We start from the raw sequence: 22,103 nt of genomic DNA, 5'->3' as shown, positions 1-22,103 counted from the left end.
TGAGAGAGCAAAATATTCTTCCTTTGTAGCACCAGAGTAATAGCAATGTGTCAGAGAGAGCAATCTCCAGTAAAGGAGACATGCTGTATGGATTAACCTTATCTCATTTCTCCTCAACACCTGTCAAAAAAGCCTATTTTAGATACTGTAGTGTCCTGAATAATTCTTCAGATGTTCACAGCATCTCCCCATGAAGGAAATCTAAGGGCAAAGGGACATTCTTCAACATCTTATTTGTATTTTTTTCTAGTTAATTGCCTCGTACAAACTATAGTGATGGACTGTCTAGAATTACAGAAGGGAAGAGAACCTCAAGCTAGCATTGTGACTTCAGCAGTTCCTAGTATTTATTCATAAAGGCAGCTCCTCCACCACATTTTAGCATGTTGCTTATGAAATTATTCTTTCCACAGCTCCAAAGAACCAAGATCACCTACTCTGTCTGAAATGTCTTCAGAATAGGCAAGCGTCAAGAGCTGTGATACTTCATACAGAGGGACTATTTTAAATCAAACAGGGATCAAACATAAGCAACATGATTATTCTTTCTTCATAGAGCTTTCTACTAAAATAATCTGACTATTGAAACAACTCATTTTAAAAGGGACAGCCGTAGGTGAGTAGCTAGGCATTGCACAGGTCACACAGTCAAATCCCTGTAATATTTACTGTGATGGCAACTGTTCAATCAATGCAATAAATTGTACTTACCATCATTATCAGGTCACCTAACAAATACCACAGTTCTTCCACAATTACTCTTCCCAGCATAGCAATGTAACAATTACGATGTATGTAAGATACCCAAATGATGGGTAAAAATATAGATCTGTCCCTGAAACAATCCAGGCAGATGTGTGTTTCTATGAACAGCAATAATTAAGTCATTGACAGTAAAATACATAGTGAGCTGCTGAATCTCATTGACTTTTTTCATTTGTGTCTGTAAGTTGATGACAGATGGCCTGAACCTCAACTCGTGGCAGCAGTTTATGAGCAAAACACAACGTGGATGGAAACCCTATTTCAGTCTTCAGAAAGGCTGTGATGAAGAGCCTGAAAATATGTGTTAAAAATGGAGCAAGTCACAGATTAAGTGAACTTATATCCTGTTAAACACTGTGGTAGGGTGACAAATACTCTATGAACTAAAAAAGGTAAGACAACCAGTCTATGACTTGAAAAACAAGCTAGTCCTACACACCTATCAATACGGCAGGCTGTCTCCACTAGAAACTGAAACAGAAGAAATTTAACACATTACTAAAAAAAATCTATTAATTGGTGAGATAATAAATAAGGGTATTCTCCAAGTGATCTACCCAATCAGTTTTCTTATCTGCTGGTTTTTAATTTTTTTTTTTTTAAATTGCTTATAAATTTGTAAATCTGTAAGAAGGAACATAGTTTCCTGGCTGACAGGGCAACGAGCACCTGACTGCATACTCTGCTTTGCATACATACATTTCCCAGCAAACTGGGAGCACCGTGTGGGTTGGTAGCGCTCTAGGAAATGTGTGAGTATGGTTTGGAGGAGATTCTGAGGATGGTGTGATTTAGGGCTGAGAGTCACAACGTTTACCATTTGACTACACAAGATACTAAGATAAGCAACAACCACCCCACCAAAAAACCCAACTGTTGTCAAAAGAATCAACAGGCTTACTATGCCTATCTACATCCATACTGTTTTGAAAGGAGTGGAGCCATCCCTTCCTGGTCACAGCATCTCCCTCCCTCTGCTTGTGCCCATGAAGACAGGCTATCAGCTTGATCTGAGAGATGATCAGCCTGAAAGAAACCCCACACTAATAGAAATCCCACTGCAAACTGATAAATTGCCATCTGGAGCAGCTCCCTGACCCATATGGCTGAATGGCTGCACAAATGCTGGTGCTAATATAAGGGAGGCTGCAGGAACGCGGTGCCAGAAGAGGGAACCTGCCCCTGTTAGAAGCAGCATGGATGCAGATTAGTTTAGACTAATTGTAGAAATGTACTTTCTGTAGATTTTCATGGCTTGCCTACTCCAGAGAATTGAATCATCTGTAAATTGTGTAGTCACAGGTATGTCTAAATATGGTGTGAAATCTTTGGAGCAAACTGACAGCTACTCTCTGTCCCACACGGTTTTTGTCTCTCCTGTTGCCCTTGAAGCTCTAACCTGCCTCCAGGAAAGGAGGATTGCATTTAAATGGAAAAACAATCATCATCACAAAAAGTCAGTGAGATGGCTAAGATGCAAGCCACTTACCCAGAACAGAAAAAAAAGACTTCTTCTGCTCAGCAGCTGCCATGGAAATCTCATGGCACTCACTTTATAACTACAGCAATTCCCAGGATCACATGCCAGTTTTGGCTGGGATAGAGTTAATTTTCTTTATAGCAGCCTGCATGGTCTGTATTTTGGGTTTGTGATGAAAGCAGTGCTGATTATACTGGAGTGCTTTCATTATTGCTGAGCAGTGCTTACACAGTGTCAAGGCATTCTCTGTTTCTCAATGCTGCCCCACCAGCAAGTAGGCTGGGGGTGCACAAGAAGCTGGAGGGCACCCAGCTGGGACAGCTGACCCTGACTGACCAAAGGGATATTCCGTGCCATATGACATTATGCTTAGCAATAGAAGCTGGGGGAAGAAGAAGGAAGAGGGGGACATTTCTGAGTTAATGGCATCTGTTTTCTGAAGTCACCATTACACACGATGAAGCCCTGCCTTCCCAGGGATGGCTGAACACCTGCCTGCTGATGGGAAATGGTGAATGAATTCCCTATTTTGCTTTGCTTGCGTGTGCAGCATTTGCTTTATCTGTTTAACTGTCTTTACCTCAACCCACAAGTTTTCTCACTTTTGCTCTTCTGATTCTCACCCCCATCTCACTGTGGGAGAGTGAGTGAGCTGCTGTATGGGGCTGAGCACTTCACTGGGGTTAAACCAAGACAGGTCAGCAAAAATTCTGCTGGTTCAATTTTATTCTAATTGCCTTAGGTTTTCAGATTCTGGAAATGGATACCAGCCTGTCTTAAAAATATTTACTATCTTATTAAACTGAACTGATTTAAAAACAAAATGCCTTTACTGAAGTGTCTGCTTCCATTTGAGGTTTCACATTTCTTAATTATTCAAGTAATTCAAAGTCTATTCCATGGATTATTCCATTACGTGACGTTTCTGCCGTCTTCCTTTAAGACACCCTTACAACTTGAAGCTTACCAGGCAGAATATATATGTATGAGATAAATCCATTAATTTGAATTAGCTGAAAAGAAATTTGTAGAGAAACTGCTAGCACTGTGATCACCAACATGCATCATCACCTTAAAAATCACCTTTTCTTCTAAGTTTTAATCTAACTACTGTTACAAGTAAAATTCTTTGAAACATACCAATATTAGATAAAAAGAACAAAGCTTTTTTTTTGGTGCTAGACATACCAGAGTTTGGACAATTAAGAACATAAATGTTACTGTTTGGATCTGCTTTTTCACTTTGTTAACAGGAAAACTGAAATATCTTTACAAATGCATGGTTTCTTTATACAATTTTGTACTCAGAAAAAAGGAAAACAGAAGAGCAACAAAACATACCTTCACGACTCCAAATGTTTAAAATATTTATAATATGTTTAAAATATTTAAAGGCAAAGGATAAACCAAAAGACTAGCTACCCAGTTGCATGCTTAGCCAGTAAACTGAACAGTAGGGTATGTATTGGTCTTGCCAAAAAGACATCACTTAGCTAGTTCTAAAGGTTGTAGCAAATACTTGCTTTTCCAAACATGCCCAAGTGACCAGCAGGTGTTGACTGTATTTTGGGAAAACTGGGCAAGCATGTCCAAAGCCAAGAAGTCCAAAAGAAGCTGTGGCAGTAGCACCTGGATAGAAGGGTAAGTTCTCAGAGATGCACAGCCAAAGCACTTCAGTAAGATGGAACTGGCAGCACAAGGCAGACACAAGCTTTATTTTATTTTATTTGTCTCAGATTTCACACTGAGAGCATTTGTTTAATGAACCACATGTGGAGGAATGAGGGGAATCAATGTCTAGAATTTCTATTTTATTCCACTCTACCCTGAATTCCATTCTGGTATTTAATTCACCACTACTATACTTGAACTCCAGGAGTTCAATGGCAGCTAATTTTTCTAACAGTGTAACAGTAAAATTTTTTCTATTGCCTACATTCTAGTATTTCTGGATGTGCAGCTCACTCATTTTAGGCAACTGCTTTTTTCTAGTTTTCACCTATTTCTATTCACTATGGATAAAGAAAGCCTACAGTGCGCAGCCCAGATGCTGATAACTAATGTAGCCATCTAGACTTGATTAGGACTACAGGTGAGGCCTTTTATTTTGGCAACCTCTGCTTTTCCAAGCTCTAGCAGAGATTAAATGGAGTTGTGTTGGCAAGTCCAATTTCTCAGTGCTCCTCAAAAGCTGTAACCACCTCTGATAAAGACCATCATGTAATTACAGAATAACAACCAATGTTACAGCACAAATATTTGACAGTAGTATTCTGCAGTGGCACCAGCTTGAAAGAACATTCTGTGAAGACACATTCATTTTGCTAAAAATTCATCTAAAACAATCAAAGGAAACGGACTGAAACAAAGCTGACAGTATTTGAGATGTGCATTGTCTAACACTGTTCCTCAGTACAATCCAACCTTTTGCAGTAACTTAGTGCTGGGGGCTAAGCTGGAATAATTTGAGGTAAATTAAGAAAGTCAACATCAGTGCAACATACTGATGCAGATATTTCCCACATATTCTGCAGTGGATACTATGATGCTGCAGTAACAGTGTGCTCATCAGTAGAAATGGACTAGTATTTAACAGCCTAAGACTTTCATTCTTGAGAAGATAGTTATGATCCAGCTAGACGACTAAAAGGCTTTTTTTTTTTCCTATAAATAAACAGCTTACCACAAAATAAATTGTGACATTAACTGTAAAATCGAAATTCTTTAAATGTGTGTTTTTTCCACTAATCCCAAAGGTGCTAGACAGAGAAAAACAATACCTTGTATGAGTCGCAGGCACAACTGGTCTTTCTGGTCGTCTTGGGGGCAAGGTACCAGGTCTATTCACAGAGTTTGCTTTGGGTGGCCGAGGTTTCTTCGGAGGTATAGCAGGAACTGAAGGCTTCTGCAAGTCTAACTGTTTTTGCTCTCTCTCTGATCTTTCTTTAAATCAATTATTTCCAGAAAAAAAGAACACAGATATTATTAAGTGGAATTCATTTGCCCTCACAAGCCTACAATTAAACAAGAAATCTTAACTGTAGATACACTGTATACAAAGAAAAAGCTTATCTCCTTTCCACTTCTATCCCAAATAATCCTTTATTTGAAATAACATGTTTACCACAAATCAGTTGCTTGCCCTGACTGACTCTTCCACCTGTAATTCCTCATGGCCAAAATATGTGTGCAGTGTGTACATAGGAATGCTATTTTTTATTTTAATAATTTACTGATTTATGAGTGTAAGAAAAAATAAGAATGGCAAAAAATTACATACCATATGGAACAACTTCCCATGAGCATTGAGTTATATCAAATTCTAATATGAAACAGTATCAAGTTAGAAGGTCACAAAAACAATTACACTGGAAATTCTTAACATCTCTTGGACAAACAGAGAAATACCATTTCTGGGGAAAAAAAAGTACGTTTCAAGTGAACTACAGTTAAATAAAAATAGAAGCATTAAAATGTAGCAATGATTGTCAGGATATAGACCCTTGGAAAAATCAGACCTTTTATTTAGGTTTTAAGCACAGACTTACATGCCAAATTTTTCTGTTTGCCAGTGAAAAATTGGATCATTTGCAGTACTGTTTATGCATAGTTAAGAAGTGCCACAATACTAATATCCAATGCCAAACATGCAGTGCCTGTGAGCATGTGAAGTACAATACACATGGATAACTCTTGTAAATAATATGCTCTAAATTCATAATACAAAACAAACATGTAAACACGTTTGCCACACCATAGGAAACCTGATTCTTCTTAAAGAAAGGACAAAGCTCTCAAAGGGACAAAAGTTTCATTCTCTGTATCCTACTGTGTCAACACCCCACATCAATCGACAACACTGTCTATGGTATCTCATGAATATTACACCTCTGTAAGCATGTAAGAGGTATTGGGAGTGTTTCAGGGTATTGCTTAATGGGTTCTAGGTTTCAGTCTGAGAGGATCATGGAATAAATCACCAGGAACAAAATCCACATTGGATTTGGAACAGTCCAGCAAGTGACTGTTGCTCGCAGGCATAGACCCCTTTTCAGTTCACTTTCAGTTGATGCAATCAATCATTAGGTCCTCTGTAACACTGAAGATTTTCCAGCGTGTTGTGTGATTTTTACACACTTACTCCCATGACAATTTATACTGTGTCAGTCTCCAAGAACCTTAACTATGCATGAGGGACAGGCTAGGCAGCATACCAACACACAGGGCAAAGAACATTCCTGTGCCACCCCCACTGCCAGACCACACTGAACGATTCCTGCCACTCCCTGGTACTCCAGAAACATAGGCACGACTCCTAAGGCCTCCTTTCAACATTTAGAAAAGTTACAGATATTTATACTCTGGGACAGTAACATTATTTAGAATTCCTCCACTGTTTTGACAGTTGGCTTTGCAAATGCAAAAATAGAAAGAAAAGGCAAGATAACCACAAGAAGTAGTGCACATAACCAAAAGTAAACATACGTAAATAAAATGGCTAAAACACCTGTCAGATCACTAAGACACATATCCAGAAACAGATCTTGGTGCAAAGTCTGAACGTTCTGGCATGAAATTATAACTACATGTTATACATTTAGTCATGTACAAACATGTGCCTTTTAAAAGACTTCAAATTCAAATACTTAAAAGTTAAGAAATCCCATAAACTTGTCTGTACAATCTAATAGTCCACTTAAACATATAAAACTTGGCACCATCTTAAATTAGAGAATCAATGTAACTATTCTCCCCAGACTTTTCAGAATGCACAACGAACACAATGAAACCATTAAAGGTTTAATTTGCTCGTCACTGCTCTGTGTGGTGCTGTGCTCCATTTCTTGCAATGTTCAAACCTGGCTTTGAAGACAGAACTTTTTCATCTCTTCACAGGCTTGCCTATGACTTTTGTGCCTATGACAATGGGGTGATTCATAAGCATTAATGACTATATCTTCACAAAGCCCCTCCGTGACTGTCCTGGTTTCAGCTGGGATAGAGTTGGGTTTCTTTTCAGTGCTGTGGTATGTTTTGAATTTGGTGTGAGAACGGTCTTGACAGCACACTGATGGTTTTGGTTGTTGCTAGGTAGTGTTTATACTAGGTCAAGGCCTTTTCAGTTTCTCGAGCCCTGCCAGTGAAAGGGCTGGAGGGGCATGGGAGGCTGTAGGGGGACACAGTTGGGACAGTTGCCTTGAGCTGGCCAGGGGGATATTCCATACCATAGGACATCATGCTGAGTATATATAAGCTGGGGGAAGAAGAAGGAAGAGGGGGGGGCCATTCACAGTGATGGTGTTTGTGTTCCCAAGTAACCATTACATGTGATGGAGCCCAGCTTTCCTGGGGATGGCTGAACACCTGCCTGCCCATGGGAAGCAGTGAATGAATTCCTTGTCTTGCTTTGCTTGTGTGCGCGGTCTTTCCCTTATCTATTAAACTGTCTTTATCTCAACCCATGAGTCTTCTCACTTTTACTCTTGCAATTCTCTCCCCCCATCCCACTGTGGTGCAAGTAAGTCAGCAGCTGTGTGGTGCCTGGTTGCCAGCCGGGGCTAACCCACAACAGTGACGCAGGGAAACCACCAACCCTGCTTTTAACTAGAGAACTAAGGCATGCAGATGTTAAGAAAAAAGTACACACTCATCTAGGGTATCTTACTTGATCAAGGTCCTGGGTTTTACTAAGTGCAGAGCTTGAGACAGCATTTTATGTATGGAGAGCCTATCTCCCCCCTTGACTTCAGTTGAGGCTGCAAATATTTAACAGCTCTGGACTGGTACAACTGAATATCCTGAATTTAGTTCAAAAGCAACAGTGCAATCCTTTCCAAAATGCCTGTCATCACAGATCTATCCGACTGGGAAATAAACATCCAAACAATACACTTAATGAAAACAGAGACTGGGAAATAAGGATGTGCATCGGTTCCATTTCCCCTGCCTCTCTGCTGAGAGCAGGCAGGAAAGCACATTTCATACCTTTTTCTTCTGTTCGATTAGGAAGACATTCTGGCCTTTCAGGAGGAACCTTTTTGATTTCATGCTTTCGATCTGTGGTACCTGTCGAAGAAAGGAAAATTTGGAATTCTGAACAACGCAAGAAAACAGCATATATGGCCACATACGATTTAACTCTGCAATTTCTTAGGCTTTTTACACTCTTCAATTTGAAAATGTCTTGCTAAAACTGAACATAAATCCAGCTTCAAGTATTTCCTTACACCATAATGGCAAAAAAGCAATTGGATGTTTAAGTTTTGACAGACTAGTTCATAGTTTCCAAAGCATGCATGTCACAAGAATAAGCACTTTCAGACCATTCTGTGAAGGAAAGAAAATAATTCAGTAACTACAGATTTTTAAATGTGGACAGATCCTTTACCATTGTAGACATACTTAACTGAAGAGCAATTCAACAGTGCAGAGAATCATTAGGAATAAATCAATTAATTGAGCACTTCTGCCAAGAGAATAGTTAATATAGATGAATATACAGGGCTTATTTTATATTAAGTTGAAACTCCCCTCTTTTTCACCTCTAGTACTAGCTGTTCACTTCCACATATTAGAATGATGAAAATAGTAGTACTGACAGTATTCTGCATATTTTATTTGACAGCTTTTGGCCTGGAGGTGTAGGCCTGTGCTGCCTTCTGCCTCTGTACTAGAGATCCTGACATACTGACTTTTGTTGCTACAAGGAATATGGGAACTTGTGGCACCAACAATGGGAAGATTTTGCAAAAATTTCCTGGCACGTGCAAGATGCAATCTTCTAGTCCCCATACTATACAAAATGCTTTACTGAATATTGGCTTCACTGCATTGGCTAACTACTAGGTGCTATTGCCATTTCAACTTAGCAGTGTTGAAAACCACTTTAGGTTACACTATTAGTATTTCAATAAAAATTACAGTAGATGACATCCAAGAAAAGCAGAGAGGCAGGGCAGGGAACACAAGGCAAGTTTTTGCTTCAATGTATTCTGTTACATACAGTTCTCAAGTACATTTATATTTTCTGAACGTGCTGTCACAACTCTTTTCTGCAGCTGGTTCCAAGAAATCAGTACTCATCAGTGGTGATCACCAGCCATTGTTTCTTTATATAACTGTGCTGGCAGACAGGCAACACTTGTATCACTTATTATGTCAATAAATAATACTGAATTTTATGGTTGGATTTGATGATTTTACAGGTCTTTTCCAACCTATGTGATTCTATGAAAAATACTTCACTCCTGAGAGGAGAAACTGTTGCCAGAAACCAATTAAAGTCTTTCTAAACACAAGTTATGCAAAGCAGAAGTCAACATACTGATAAACATGCATGTACTAGCGTGTTCAAGAAAAAAAGAGACACAAGTCTATATACCTCATTACAGTAAGATTAACAGTCATGACTAACATACAGAGAGATGTTCTCTGGCCACGTCTAAACCAATGATCCTACAATCACTGAGAAGCTCCCAGGCTCAGGTGTACTCCCTACTTGGGTTGTGACCCCCAAATTAATCAGTGCCCAGGCAGGCATCATGATCCTGCCTTAGCTGCCAGGAGACGGTCAGCTGCAAGGAAGCTCTGGTGCCCTCCAGCTCCCAGAGGGACTCAGAAGCGTATTCCCACCCTTCGGTCTAGACACAGGTGCATTGCTCATCCCAGCCACCCAGTACAATGCCTACTGCTTTTTAATCATTCTGTAAGGGACTTGTGCTCCCAACTTTGGTTCTCCAGTTTTCACCTTATTTTCTAAAGTAGCCCAGCACAGATGGCCCTGGCAGTCTACTGCTGAACAGAATTTGGAAATACAGCCAAACTTCCAGCTACACTATAATACAAAGTAGACACCTCCTTTACATATGTGCCACTTGTAGTACAAAGACCAATTCTAGTTCTCTGCTATGATTTTATGCTCTGCATCAGAAGGCACTGATATTTATTTAGGCTGAACTGGCAGTTCTCAACTTATTCATCACACTATGACTGGTTAAATATGCAGAAACATTACTGGAAGTTGTTGCCTACTATCAACAGTAAGGCTGGACGTGGGGATGTGGTAAAATACAGTGTCACCTTGGTAAAGTGATAATTTGTCAAAGTAGAATATGTTAGGATGGTAATAAACATAGGATGATTTTCATCTCTAAATACGTATCAGAAGAAACTCTTGTGCATAGTCAGCCAGGACTTGTCAAAGACTGATTATGAAAACAAAGAATAGCAATAGTCTTGGCTTTGCCATAGACTTAGATGGCCTTAATCAAATCATCTGCATCCTTTAAGCATCCATTTTTCCTTCTGAAAATGGGCACATTATCCTGCTATGGTGACAGATCTAATGCGCTGGATGTAAACAGGTAAAAACAGATTAGAAGTACTATTCTCTAATTATAGGTGTATAAATTGAAAGAAATACAATGTTTTATAGAGCTTTTCTGAAATGTGTCAGACTGTAATGTGAGTTGTCACTACGATATCTCTAATATGCAACCACCACTAGATGGCAAAGTTATACTGCTCTCTCTGGACACTGTTACTGATCTTAAAATCAGATTTAGTTTTTTAGGAGTCTCAAGACAGAGTGAAGAATAAGCCATGGGTGTCAATAAGCAAACCAAATATTTATAGTCATGATTCTGTAGTGAAAGAACTGCTTGACAAATTCAAACTAGCTAAATTATAGCTTATTGATTCACAGTGAATTGTACACTGGTGTAACTTCTATTAATAGATCAAGACTATAGGGAGGGAAATTTACTTTTTAAAGCATTGAAAGCTGGAACAGACCACAGTGACAAGAAAAATGATATGGCTAGATTGGATGTGTTAGTTTTGGTTTTTTAATGTGTGCCAGCAGTGGGGGAAGCAGTAGTGCTGCTGCAGAATTTTAACAAACCAACTGGAGTTGAAGGATTAATGACTTCCAGCCATTGTTAAGTCTCCACCACAAATGTAACACAAATGAAAACTCTGAGAGCATCCCATGCCTTGTGATTTGTGATTTTACATGAATGGAACTGGAATTTGGTTTCTGAGGTCAGAACTGTCAAATGCATAGATATTATAACTGTTTCTAAGTTTCACAGAAAAAATAATTCATGCAGGCACTTCTGAAAATTTGTATTGAGAGGTTATTTTAAAACTACAAATAAAAGTGGTTTCAGCTCTTGGTATTTATAAACAATTCAGTTTAAAATATGCCAAAACTAGCTTTGCTAGCACTCATCTGTTTGGAAAATATAACCAGCCCCTTAATATATTTGCAACACCATTATCTACATAACCAGATTCAAGATAACTCATTTAATACTTATGGCTATAAAGTATTGAAAAGCAAGAATCTAACTATGGCACAGAACCTGGAGACAGCCAGCTCTAACATTCATGCAGATCCGTAAGTTTTAGACTGCAACTCAGATGGGGCCCTTGTATTACAGCCAAGGTCTATGACACCATATTACAGATATGCAAAAAAGCTTTTTATCTCTAGAAGAAACCCAGATCTGTAGGTGTAAAGTGAAGGCAGTTTCCTCCTGCAGGTATTATAAGATTCCAGCATACTGGCTCTACGCTGCAAAGACATGCACACAACCAACTTCAGTCAAGGAACAGAACCAAAGAACTTTCAAAACCTGAAGTATCATGCTCTCTCTGACTGAACATGTTTAAGGGGCAAATTACGTTATTTTAAAATGGTGCAGATGGTTGCCTCCAATATATTTAAAAAGCACACCACAGTCTTTCGGGGTTATCATCTTTTTTCAGTTTGATTCTGATTTATTAGCTGTTGTCTAGACACCTTCTGCTTATCAATTTTGATACAGATGAATTCTATATAAATTTGAATACACTTAATTTAAATTGAGATGTGCTTACTGACATGTGCTGTACAAAAATCAGCTGCACCTTACCCGATCCTTGTTTGATGACAGGAGCTGATGGAGGCGGTGGTTTCTTCGGTCTCTAAAATGTAATAACAGAAGAAAACAGATTGCTTCAAAATGCCTGTAAATCTCATCCATACAAAGGCTGGAATTAATCATACATTGCTTATTATTAATAATTACAAGTCTTAGACTACAGATGTGTCTTCTGTATCTTCACTGAAATGAATCTGAAGAGAGAAAATAGCATTGACAAATAAAATGACATATTTCTACTTTCACAACTAAAATGTCCTGCTGAGGGGAAAAAAGTCCAGTTTATGTGCCTTAAGATTAGAGAAATACATGACCTTTGGTTCACTGAAGAAACCTATTTATTTAGAATTCAATCTTGTAAATATTCCAGCCCATTTTGGGAAAAAAACAAACACAAAGACCCAGACAGACATGGCAAAACCTGAAGTGTGTTTTTGCAGACTCACAAATAGGGCAAAAATGCGTAACACAGGAAATGCTGCAAAGGTTACATTTTATTCACTCACTATGATATATTTATAGGTCCAGTTGTGAAAGACAATTATTAAAATTTTAATTTAATTTTAAAAATTAAAAATTTTAAAACAGCCTAAATAAAGCTGTTTGGTGAAATGAAATAAATTTCTCCAACCAATATGTACTTTTTACTTTTACTGTCTCTGTTATGACCTTTTTCCTAATAGATCTGCCAATGGTATGGCCGAGAAACACGACCACCAAATCAGTGCCAGAACCATTTCTCTTGACCTTCAGGCTAGGGCAGGAGTAGCTTTTCTTCTGTGTTGATGTGTGTGTATGCACACACACCATACTGGTATGCGTATATATCCTGGAATGAACACAAAACCAAATGGAGCACCATGTCAGATGAAATGATATACCTTAACTCTCACTCTTAAAAAAAAAAAAAAAAAAAAAAAAAGGGGGGAAAAATCAGAATTATTAAGAATAAAGCCTAAGTATTAATTTTTTTCTTCCTATATCCATCCTTTTTTTCTGAGGAGGAAACTTATTTCCTTTCCTGCACATGGATCACAATCACTGTCACTACATCACCACCTATGCAACACTAAATCGTCTTGTGGAACTATCTGTAAGATGATGTTTCCAGATATGCATAGCTTTGCCAAACTTTGACCAACCATTTAGGTTGGTATTTTCTATCAAACTCATGTTGACACACACCCTTCCCATTATTTTCTACATATCTGCCAAATGGCTCACCTACTTTCAAGAAAGATCAATTGTTTTGCTCACTTGCAGTAATTAGTTCAGCTTCTGCCCTAGATCTCTCAAGTCTTGGCCTGAACATTGACAGGGAACAGGTTTTCTGTGATGGCTGAGCCCTTGCCACTCACCTTTCCTGGGGATCTCTCTCAAATCTAGCAAACGTTTTCATCTCTGGAGAAAAAAAGTTACCAGTTTTGCCCAGGCTGAGTAAGCCTAACGGCTTAAATCTCTGAAGTTGCCATCTTACAAGCCTCAGGTTGCAGCCTACCACCTCCTACCACCTTATCCTATCCAGTTCATCTGTTGTCATCAACCTGAGAAGGCTGTGGCCAAGAATGGAGCTCAGAATGGTCTTCTCTAGCCTGCCTGCTGTGGGCCACTGTCCATGAACAGTGAGTCCCTTATACTGTCAGAGACACTTCTGCAAGAATTTAGGCAACACAGTTCAAGGTTTAAATGCAGAAAAGTGCAGAAAATGTGGGAAGGAAAGAAGACAGGGACAATGGATGTCTTGGGATAGCAATTGGGAGTTTGGTTGATAATGGCTGCAGAGTGAAACAGTTGGTGCTGAGGATCCAACAGTACAATATACACATTTGGGGTCTTATTCTGGAGCGATGTGAGTCTGATCCCGTTGACTGTCCATACGTCAGCAGTTGGAATATATGAGGTGCACACCTTTAGCACATCTTTTGGCTTAGTTCTCATCTGAAAGGAGTCTCGTTCATGTCCCCTGAGACCTGTTTTCAAGGCAAACCAAAGCATAGCAAGTGCAGACGGACAAGTGAGAGATTCACTAGAGATGCCACTCCTGATTAAAACAAAACCACTAATTTAGATAAACACAAAGGAGAAAGGATCCTATGGTTCATTAGACAAAGTGGCTTTAACTGGAAGCTGATGAGGGAAATACATTGTTTCAAAAAGGCAAAGGTCAGAAAGGAAGTAGCGTGAGGGGGAAGTTAAGAGTGCTGAGGGAAACATGGAGAAGGAAGGAGGAATTACAAGGGTCTGTGGCTGGATGAGGTAACAGAGGAGGAGATGGAGACAGACTAGAAATGAAGCCAACAGAAAGGAAACCAGGATTGGCTGGGCAAGAAGAGAACAGAAATACAGAGCAGGGACAAAGTGAGAGGGGAGAGGAAAACAAGATGGATAAAGAAATTTTGTGTAGGGATAGAAAATAAATCCAGACGATGATTTAGACTCGGGTAGTGAGCTCAGGGGGAAATCCTGTAATCGAGACCACCTGAAAGGTGGAGACTGGGACAAGGCAGTGAATAGAAGAGGCCTGGGACAAACAGCCATGTGTGGAAAAGAATCAGGACCGGAAAACTGGGGACTGAACAAGGACATGGGAAAAGGTCCTAAGCTTTTGTTCAACAAGCAGAAGTATTACTGCAACAAATGCTTTCAGGCCATGGGATGGAATCCAGGGTTTCTGGATCATCAGAAAATACCTGACAAAACCACTCAAAAAGTATCTATTTCCTTCCCTTTTTGTACTGATTCAAGCAAAGTCGGACAGTCCGTAGTCCCACTAGTTACTTATTCATGTTGCCAGATTTGTGCCATTTTAAAAATTAATAACATTTTATTCTCCACATTTATAGCAAACCTAGCTGCAATTTCTAAATGTCTGAATATTTAATTTATTTTGCAAGTTCTATTCATTGTTTAAAGACACATAATTTGTAAGTTGAAAAAGACTGAATAAATTTCACCACAAAAAAAAATTGGTAAGAGTAAAGGTATTTTTTTTCTTCTATAATAGGCTCATGATGTCTTAAGGTTTATGATTTTTGCCTCTTCTGGAAATCACCTTCTTTTATTGTTAGGCCTAAGGCCAGGATATTCACTCTGCTATGGAACTGCGTTTTCATCTCCCACAGTTTCTGCTGTCCTTTCTACCTTCATTTTCAATAATTACCATGTTAACTTCTATGAGTTAATAGTTGCTTTATTAAGCTTTCCAAGTATTTAATTTTTGCCTCCAGCATCTAATTTTATTGCCAAAGACTGAAGCTGACTGTCAGTAAGTCTCGGTTTTATCACAGGTGGCTTACACTGTCACTGTGAAACACTCATCAAAAGTCTGACTGCAAGCTTGTAATACCCCACCGATGAATGAAAAAGTTCCTGAAAATGGAATGGACTTTTGGGTGAAGTAATCCATTACTTTATTCCAGGAAGCTGCAGGATTTCTAAGTATTGTTTGGCAAACAACAACACCTTCTCTTTCAAATAAACAGAAGGTGAAAAACCTTTTGCATAGATTTTATACCTTCTTTTTTAATAATTCTGAGAGAGATAAAGAAACATGCCTTTGAGATACCAAAAGCTTACTGTTGTCTTTCAAATTTCACAGTTAAAATTTCACCCGTTTCACTCCTGAACAGTGCTTGACTGTTGTCAATCAGCATGCAGGTGGTACACTAACTTTTCATGTTTCACCAGAAAACTTTCCATATTCCACCAGAAAAACAACGGAGAGGAGTTAACAATTCCGGTCATCACTGCATCATCTGACTCAGCAAATTACCGTGGGACCTCTCTCAAACTTAGGACACAGGACAGAGGGCTTTCAGAGCAATGTAGTGGAGTCAGACTGACTGGATAGGCCAATAAAATCCTTCAAAGAAACTCCATAATGTGACTTTGAGTGTCACACATTGTCTTCATGGATGCTTTTAAACCCAGTATTTGTTTCCTTTAAAGTTTTTTTGTTATTAAGTTAGAAGTAAAACTTTATCAAACTCATGTATCTGAAAGAGAATTTCTTTCAACTCCACTTTCATTCTGTATTCTAAAGCAAAAATAATAAAATATATTGCTTACCTCTTTTTCAAAATCAGAAGGAAGAAGCTTGACAAAGTTATCTGGAAATACACCTCGTCTGCCATTGAGTTCTCCTTCCCACCAACCCACATCAATGCAATCCTACAAAATAGTAAAATAAAAAGAAAACCACAATGTGCTTGTGTACTGAGCAGATCTGTGTGCTGAAGTGCTCTTTTGCATAATGTCCTGCCTTTTTGCCAGAACATGACAATTTACTGGAGTGCCAGGTTAACTGGGTAATCTACCAGATAAAAACTTCAGTAATCATCCCGCATTACATTATCATGTGGAGCAGCTAGGAAAGAACAATAAAAATTCTGTACAAGTTCAAAAGGTTGTCTGTGTCTAAAGCAAAACACTATTTAATAATTTGACCTATTAAACCTGTAAGCATTTTGAGCACATATGATATTACTTCTCTCTGACTTCATTTTACAGAAAGACAGTAACTTAATTAAACATCATACATTCCAGAAGGTAAAAAAGCTTCTTTATTTCCCATACTTTGGGAAATAAAAAGTTTGACACATTAGAATTACTAAATTTCATCACAGTCCAATTAAAAATGCATTATACACCCTAACAATAACAAGCATCACCTTTTTCTGCAGCAGTTTGGAGCACCACAATGCAGAGTGTGTAGCAAAACAATGTACAGCTAAACGCTCACAGTAAGTAAGCCACTGTATCAGTGATTCTAAACAATGGAAAAAATAGTACAGCTATTTTGGTAATGAACAATAATTGTAACAGAAGCCACAGACATTTTAGAACAGGTTAAAATTGCTCCTTAAGTCCTGGACAGTAAGCTCCATGTTCATTATTTTTGTGTTTGCTAAAGAGAAAACTTCCAGTTGAGATTTTCCACATTTTTCTTCATTCACTGAAAGCTGTAGCCAAACCAATTCAGCGGTTTTCCAAAACATAATTATGGGAGTGTCACCCATTGTCTGCTCAGTCTTAAAACCATTTCAGCCAATTTTTGCAGTTGACTAAGCACGAGGCAGGCCAATCTTTCCATCCTCTGGAGCAGTAGCCCTAAATCTTCGTGTGGCTCATAGCCACATTTACAAATATTACACACCTGAGACTTGTGGGAAAGGGAAATCCCACAAACGGTTCATGGGCTGGACACGACAAAACTCAGCGGGGATCCTCCTCCCATTCTATGACAGCCAGTGCTAAACCTGCTTGGGTTTACAGGTTGGATCCCACATCTTCTGGCAACATCAGCTTTAAGCAATTGCTGCAGCATCACTGTTTCTACAGCCACAGATCGGGACTGACCAAACTGTCTGCACCTGCCAGGTATACCCAGCTGTCCTGGTTGCAAAGGCATACTGGAACTGCTCCAGAGTTCAACATGTTGCATGTTCCTACTCTTAACATTTCTAAACCAGCCCTGTGGAAACTCTCCCAGATTTAATGAAGTACTTTTGTCTTTCAAAAAATCACAGTTCACCACTGTTCAGAAGAGATCAACTGAAATTTAGCAGCTGTGTTCTCTGAGTACTCAGTGGTACTGATGTAGGTCTAACAGTTTTAGCTTGGGGCATGGTCGCTGTTCCAGGTCATCCTGCGGTGGGGATTCTCCATCTCTCATTGCTGCAGAAACTGAGTAGTTCTTTCCCTGCAAAGACTTTATTTGGGCTCTGGAAAAAAAGTGTGATAATGTATAAAGCTGGCTCATTACAATCACCTGTCTGTTCTTGCTTTTCAGTGAAGTGAGAGAGAGCAAAAAAGCTGCACATCTGGAACACCATAATATAGGGACAAGAAGGAACAGAGGGGTATGGTTATAATAAAAGTAGGCAACAGCAGGCAGAGGTAGTTCAGGAAAAAGAAAGAGGCAGCAACATGCACTAATACATTTTCACAGGGAACAATGCTAGAAAAATTGGGCAGAAGCAAACGAAATAGGCCAAATACAAGCCTCATATACGCTATGAGGTAACGTCTCTCCAGAAACAGAACTGGATCAAGGGGTCTAGAATCTTAACATTCTTGTGTTCTTGTGGTGTGAGAAAACAGTTTTAGAAACACCAAGTGGAACTGCATGTCTTAACACTATTTATCTACACAATTTGGTTGTAAAGGTATACCTGTTGTGGAGTTCATGTAAAAGCTCTATGGTTAAAAAAGGCACATGCTCAAATCAGTCACTGTTGTAGCCATGTGTATAGGGGAACAGAATGCTAAATATTCATTAAAAGACAAATCTGGCTGGTTTTTTTCCAAGATGAGTATCCAAAATGCGCACAAAGACTTTAAAATACAGCCACTCTGATCTTAATTTCATCATCTACCCGGGAACAATCATAGCATGCCCTCACAATTTAGAACTTTTGAAGACAAATGCTTAGAAAGCATCTGTGCACTACAAAAGTACAGAGTGGAAAAAGTAAGAGGAAACGAGTATTTCTTTGTCTAGAAGAAGTAAACAGTAGTTTAAATAGGGGAGAGGCTCCACTGAAAAAAAAATTGAATGTGAATGGGCAGTAAAGGATTGCATGATAATACATGCATGCAAAATAGCCTTGTATTTACATTTCTGTGAAATCATTTGTTTCAGCTGCTACAGGGATGACAGAATAATGCAAGTTAACTTAATGAGGTGTACTTGATACTAAGAGAAGTCTTAAAAATAAGTGTTCATGATGACTGTGCTTGTTGGTATTTTTCTGTAAGTTACAATGCATAAACATTGGATGATATTTGAGAGAAAACAGACTAGCATTAAAGATCATTGCTTTTATGTTTTGGGGTTGGTTTTTTTTTTTAGTTATTTTTCTGCTCTAGGCTTTTTATTTAGCTTATTTAGTCCACCTCATCTCCTGAGAGAGAGCATGGGCTAACTAAAAACGCAAGCTAAATACCCTGCTTTCTTGTGTCATGTCTGTTTTAGGTGTTTGGGGTTTTTTACCTCCTTGCATCTCAGTATTTTACTCTAATGTAATCTGTTCCTGATCTATAAATGAAGGCACTGAACAATCCTTTCATCTTTTTTCTGGTTGTTTTCGCTCATGCTCAATCTGTGCTTTTCTCCTGCATTCTCCCTACTCTTTAGCAGGGTGGCCTTCACCAGGGACACTTACCTTTAATGGACCTTCCTCGAGTTATTTAGGAGGTATTTACCAGCTCTGTTAGACTGTCACGTCTTTGTTAGTGAACAGGGCTGATTCTTGACTAGCTGATGCTTTCAAAATATCCATGGAGTGAATCCAGGGCTCCACGAAGAACAGAGATAATCAGCTAGTCATGCATGGCACGGGCAGGCACTGTGCAGGATATTATTCTCACTGCACAGCCAGCACCCCTCATTCCTGATGTGAAGGCAGGCGCCCTCCCACTTGGCTCTATCTACTCACGCAGCCTAGTAATCAGTGCATTCAACTGTTCTATCACATGGTGTGTTTTATAATGCCCTCCACCCCCTACACTACTAATCTGAAATTGCCAAAACACTTATGACCCAATTTAGATTTTGAAAAGTATTAAGAATAATTCAAGTGTCCAAAGATGAAAAGCTTGTGCTTCAACTGATGGCACAGCTTAGTGACAGCTAATAATCCTGACTAAACAACACACGACATCACATACACTCCTTTTGGGTCAGATTTTTTTATGCACTTAGGAAACACAAATCTTACTCCTACTTCTTTTTATTAACACACATGAATTTTGTATCCAATGTTTTTTTAAAAGCTCATTTGTTTTCATGAAGATGCTGTTTGTGTTACATGTTCATTAATCCCAAACAGCTGCAGGTTTGCTTTTTTCTTCTCTCCAGCTTGTGGCTCAGGCTTATGCAGCCAATCACCATGTTGGATTATCATACATTAAACAAATTTTTAGGCAATTTCTCTTGAATTTTCTCATTTACTTTATTTACCAGAGGAGGCTTCTGTGTCACTGAGCAAAAAGGTAGAAAGATCTCTGAAATTAAAAGTTACAGATGAGATCTGGTGAAGAAACTCAGTGGTGGTACCTTCCTGTCATCCACAACTGCAGGCATGCTGTTCCTCAGCAACCTCTGAAAGCCCATATACAATGCTGGCAGCAGTTATGCCTTCATCATAAGACAGACCACCATACAAGAATACCTGAGTTACAGCTGCACAAGCTGCCTCAAGTACTAACAAATGGCAGAGCTATGAAGCACAATCAAGGCAACATGATTAAAACAATGTGGCTGCCTATGAACATTAAGAAAAGCTACTCCAGTACCTTCCTCCACCGAGACAGCCCTGCCAACTCCTGTGCAAAGACCCTTTTCCCCCTTTGAGACAGGTGTACTCTGCCTGTTGCCAGCGGGGCTGCTGCCATGCAAACTGACCCAGGATCAAACAACACAAAATTCTGCCCACGACACCAGGCTCGCAGCCAGGTGTGGATCTGCTGGCTCTTCCTGTGGCTTCCCTCATGGCTCCCTGCACCTGGAAGGATCCAGGAGAGCACTGCTCGTGCTCCTGATCCCTTAACCAGTCGTCCCAAGGCCCTGGAGTGTCCCTTGGTTGCCCTCAGACTTCTTGTTGCAACTTCATCGCTGCCTACCTGGAAAACCAGCAACAGGTAATAACCCGAGGGCCGTACCGGGGCGGGCAGCTTTCTCCTCACGTCTTTAACCCAGGCCCCAGGGAGGCAGCACCTTCCCTAAGGAGTGGGTCCGCTCTGCGTGTCGGGCCTTCTGTTCCCCTCAGGAGAGAGTCTCCTATGACAATGACCCGTCTTTTTTTCTTTATGGGAGCAGTTTTGATGCAGGGCACAGGCCAACTTAACCTCGGCAACACCACCTTCACACCAGATGAACCATCATCCTCGTTGTTGTCCAGTTCCACTCGCAGAGCCTCGTACCTGCTATGCACGGGCACCTGGGCAGGTGGGGTGGCCACAGAGGAGACAGCCTGCTGCGCCGGGCAGGAGCTGGCCACCATTGCCCCTGTCCCTTGAGTCACTGTGTTCAGCCAGGCAGAGAGAGGAGAGGGAATCCTCTGTACCACGCGTCCCGTCCCGTCTGCCTGCCTGTCGGGCCTGCCTCAGGGAAGGCAGGGTGCAATTCCAATAGTCTGTCTCCCACTCCCTGACACTCCTCAGCTAACTCGCCTCCTCCCAGAGTAAGCAGAGGAGTCCCCCCCTGGGGGTGCGCACTGCCGCTGTCCCCTGCCGGCCTAAGAGCAGGGCACAGCCTGCAGCCCGGGTGGCGGCGTGCCCACTGGTGCTCTGCCCGGGCAGCTGCGTCTGCCAGGGTGGGTGCCAGGGCTTTCTGCCGAGCGGATACCAGTGCTCACCAGTCGAGCCGGCAGGGTTCAGTGCCCACCCTGCCTGCCCTGACACCCGAAGGGCTGCACCACACCTTGTTTGCCCACCCCGGTCACTGGTGCTCCCCAAGGGCTTCTTCCATACCTGTCGGGGGGCTTGGCCACCCATTGCTCCTGGCCCTGCCCAGTTGTTTTGTTCCAAAATCTTGTCCCTGATGAATTCAAACGACTTTTCAGAGAACAAAGTAAAGGGAGGTAGGAGAGGCAAAATGAAAGAAGGATTGAAAAGCTCTCCTATGGCAGAAGCAACATCCATTCTAATTCCAAGTTCTGCAGATCCCAAATAAGTGATAATAAACTCAGTACACTGGATTTATTAGCAACATTCATTTTGTAATAAGTATTAAGGTAAAGAATTGGACAAAACATAGTGACGAGAAAGACAGAGGTGCTGGGCAATTTTTGAGGAGGGATTTTTAAACTTTACAATAAATAAATATTACACAAAATACAATCACTAAAAATGTCAAATCTGAGCTGGAATTCTTACGTAAGTCAGAAAAACACTGCAAGAGGAAAGGGCGAATGTGGGAGAAATGGCAA

At 40.1% G+C, this 22,103-nt stretch overlaps 1 protein-coding gene across 6 annotated transcripts in view; it reads right to left on the bottom strand.

Annotated features, from left to right (window-relative positions):
* Positions 1 to 22,103, bottom strand: part of SH3KBP1 (SH3 domain containing kinase binding protein 1) — a 231,460-nt gene that overhangs the window by 20,150 nt on the left and 189,207 nt on the right. For all 6 annotated transcript variants that reach the window (XR_005102619.1, XM_037377236.1, XM_037377238.1 and 3 more), the window contains 4 exons: positions 16,240 to 16,341; positions 12,163 to 12,214; positions 8,231 to 8,311; positions 5,026 to 5,188 (listed from right to left, as the gene is read on the bottom strand). Coding sequence is in view for 5 of the 6 variants with exons in the window: in XM_037377236.1 (XP_037233133.1) it covers positions 5,026 to 5,188; positions 8,231 to 8,311; positions 12,163 to 12,214; positions 16,240 to 16,341 (398 nt within the window). In the remaining variant the exon portion in view is untranslated. The remainder of the gene's footprint in view (positions 1 to 5,025; positions 5,189 to 8,230; positions 8,312 to 12,162; positions 12,215 to 16,239; positions 16,342 to 22,103) is intronic.

Source organism: Falco rusticolus, chromosome 2 (genome assembly GCF_015220075.1).
Source record: "Falco rusticolus isolate bFalRus1 chromosome 2, bFalRus1.pri, whole genome shotgun sequence".
Taxonomy (NCBI): Eukaryota; Metazoa; Chordata; class Aves; order Falconiformes; family Falconidae; genus Falco; species Falco rusticolus.
This window is presented reverse-complemented; position numbering and strand designations above follow the sequence as displayed.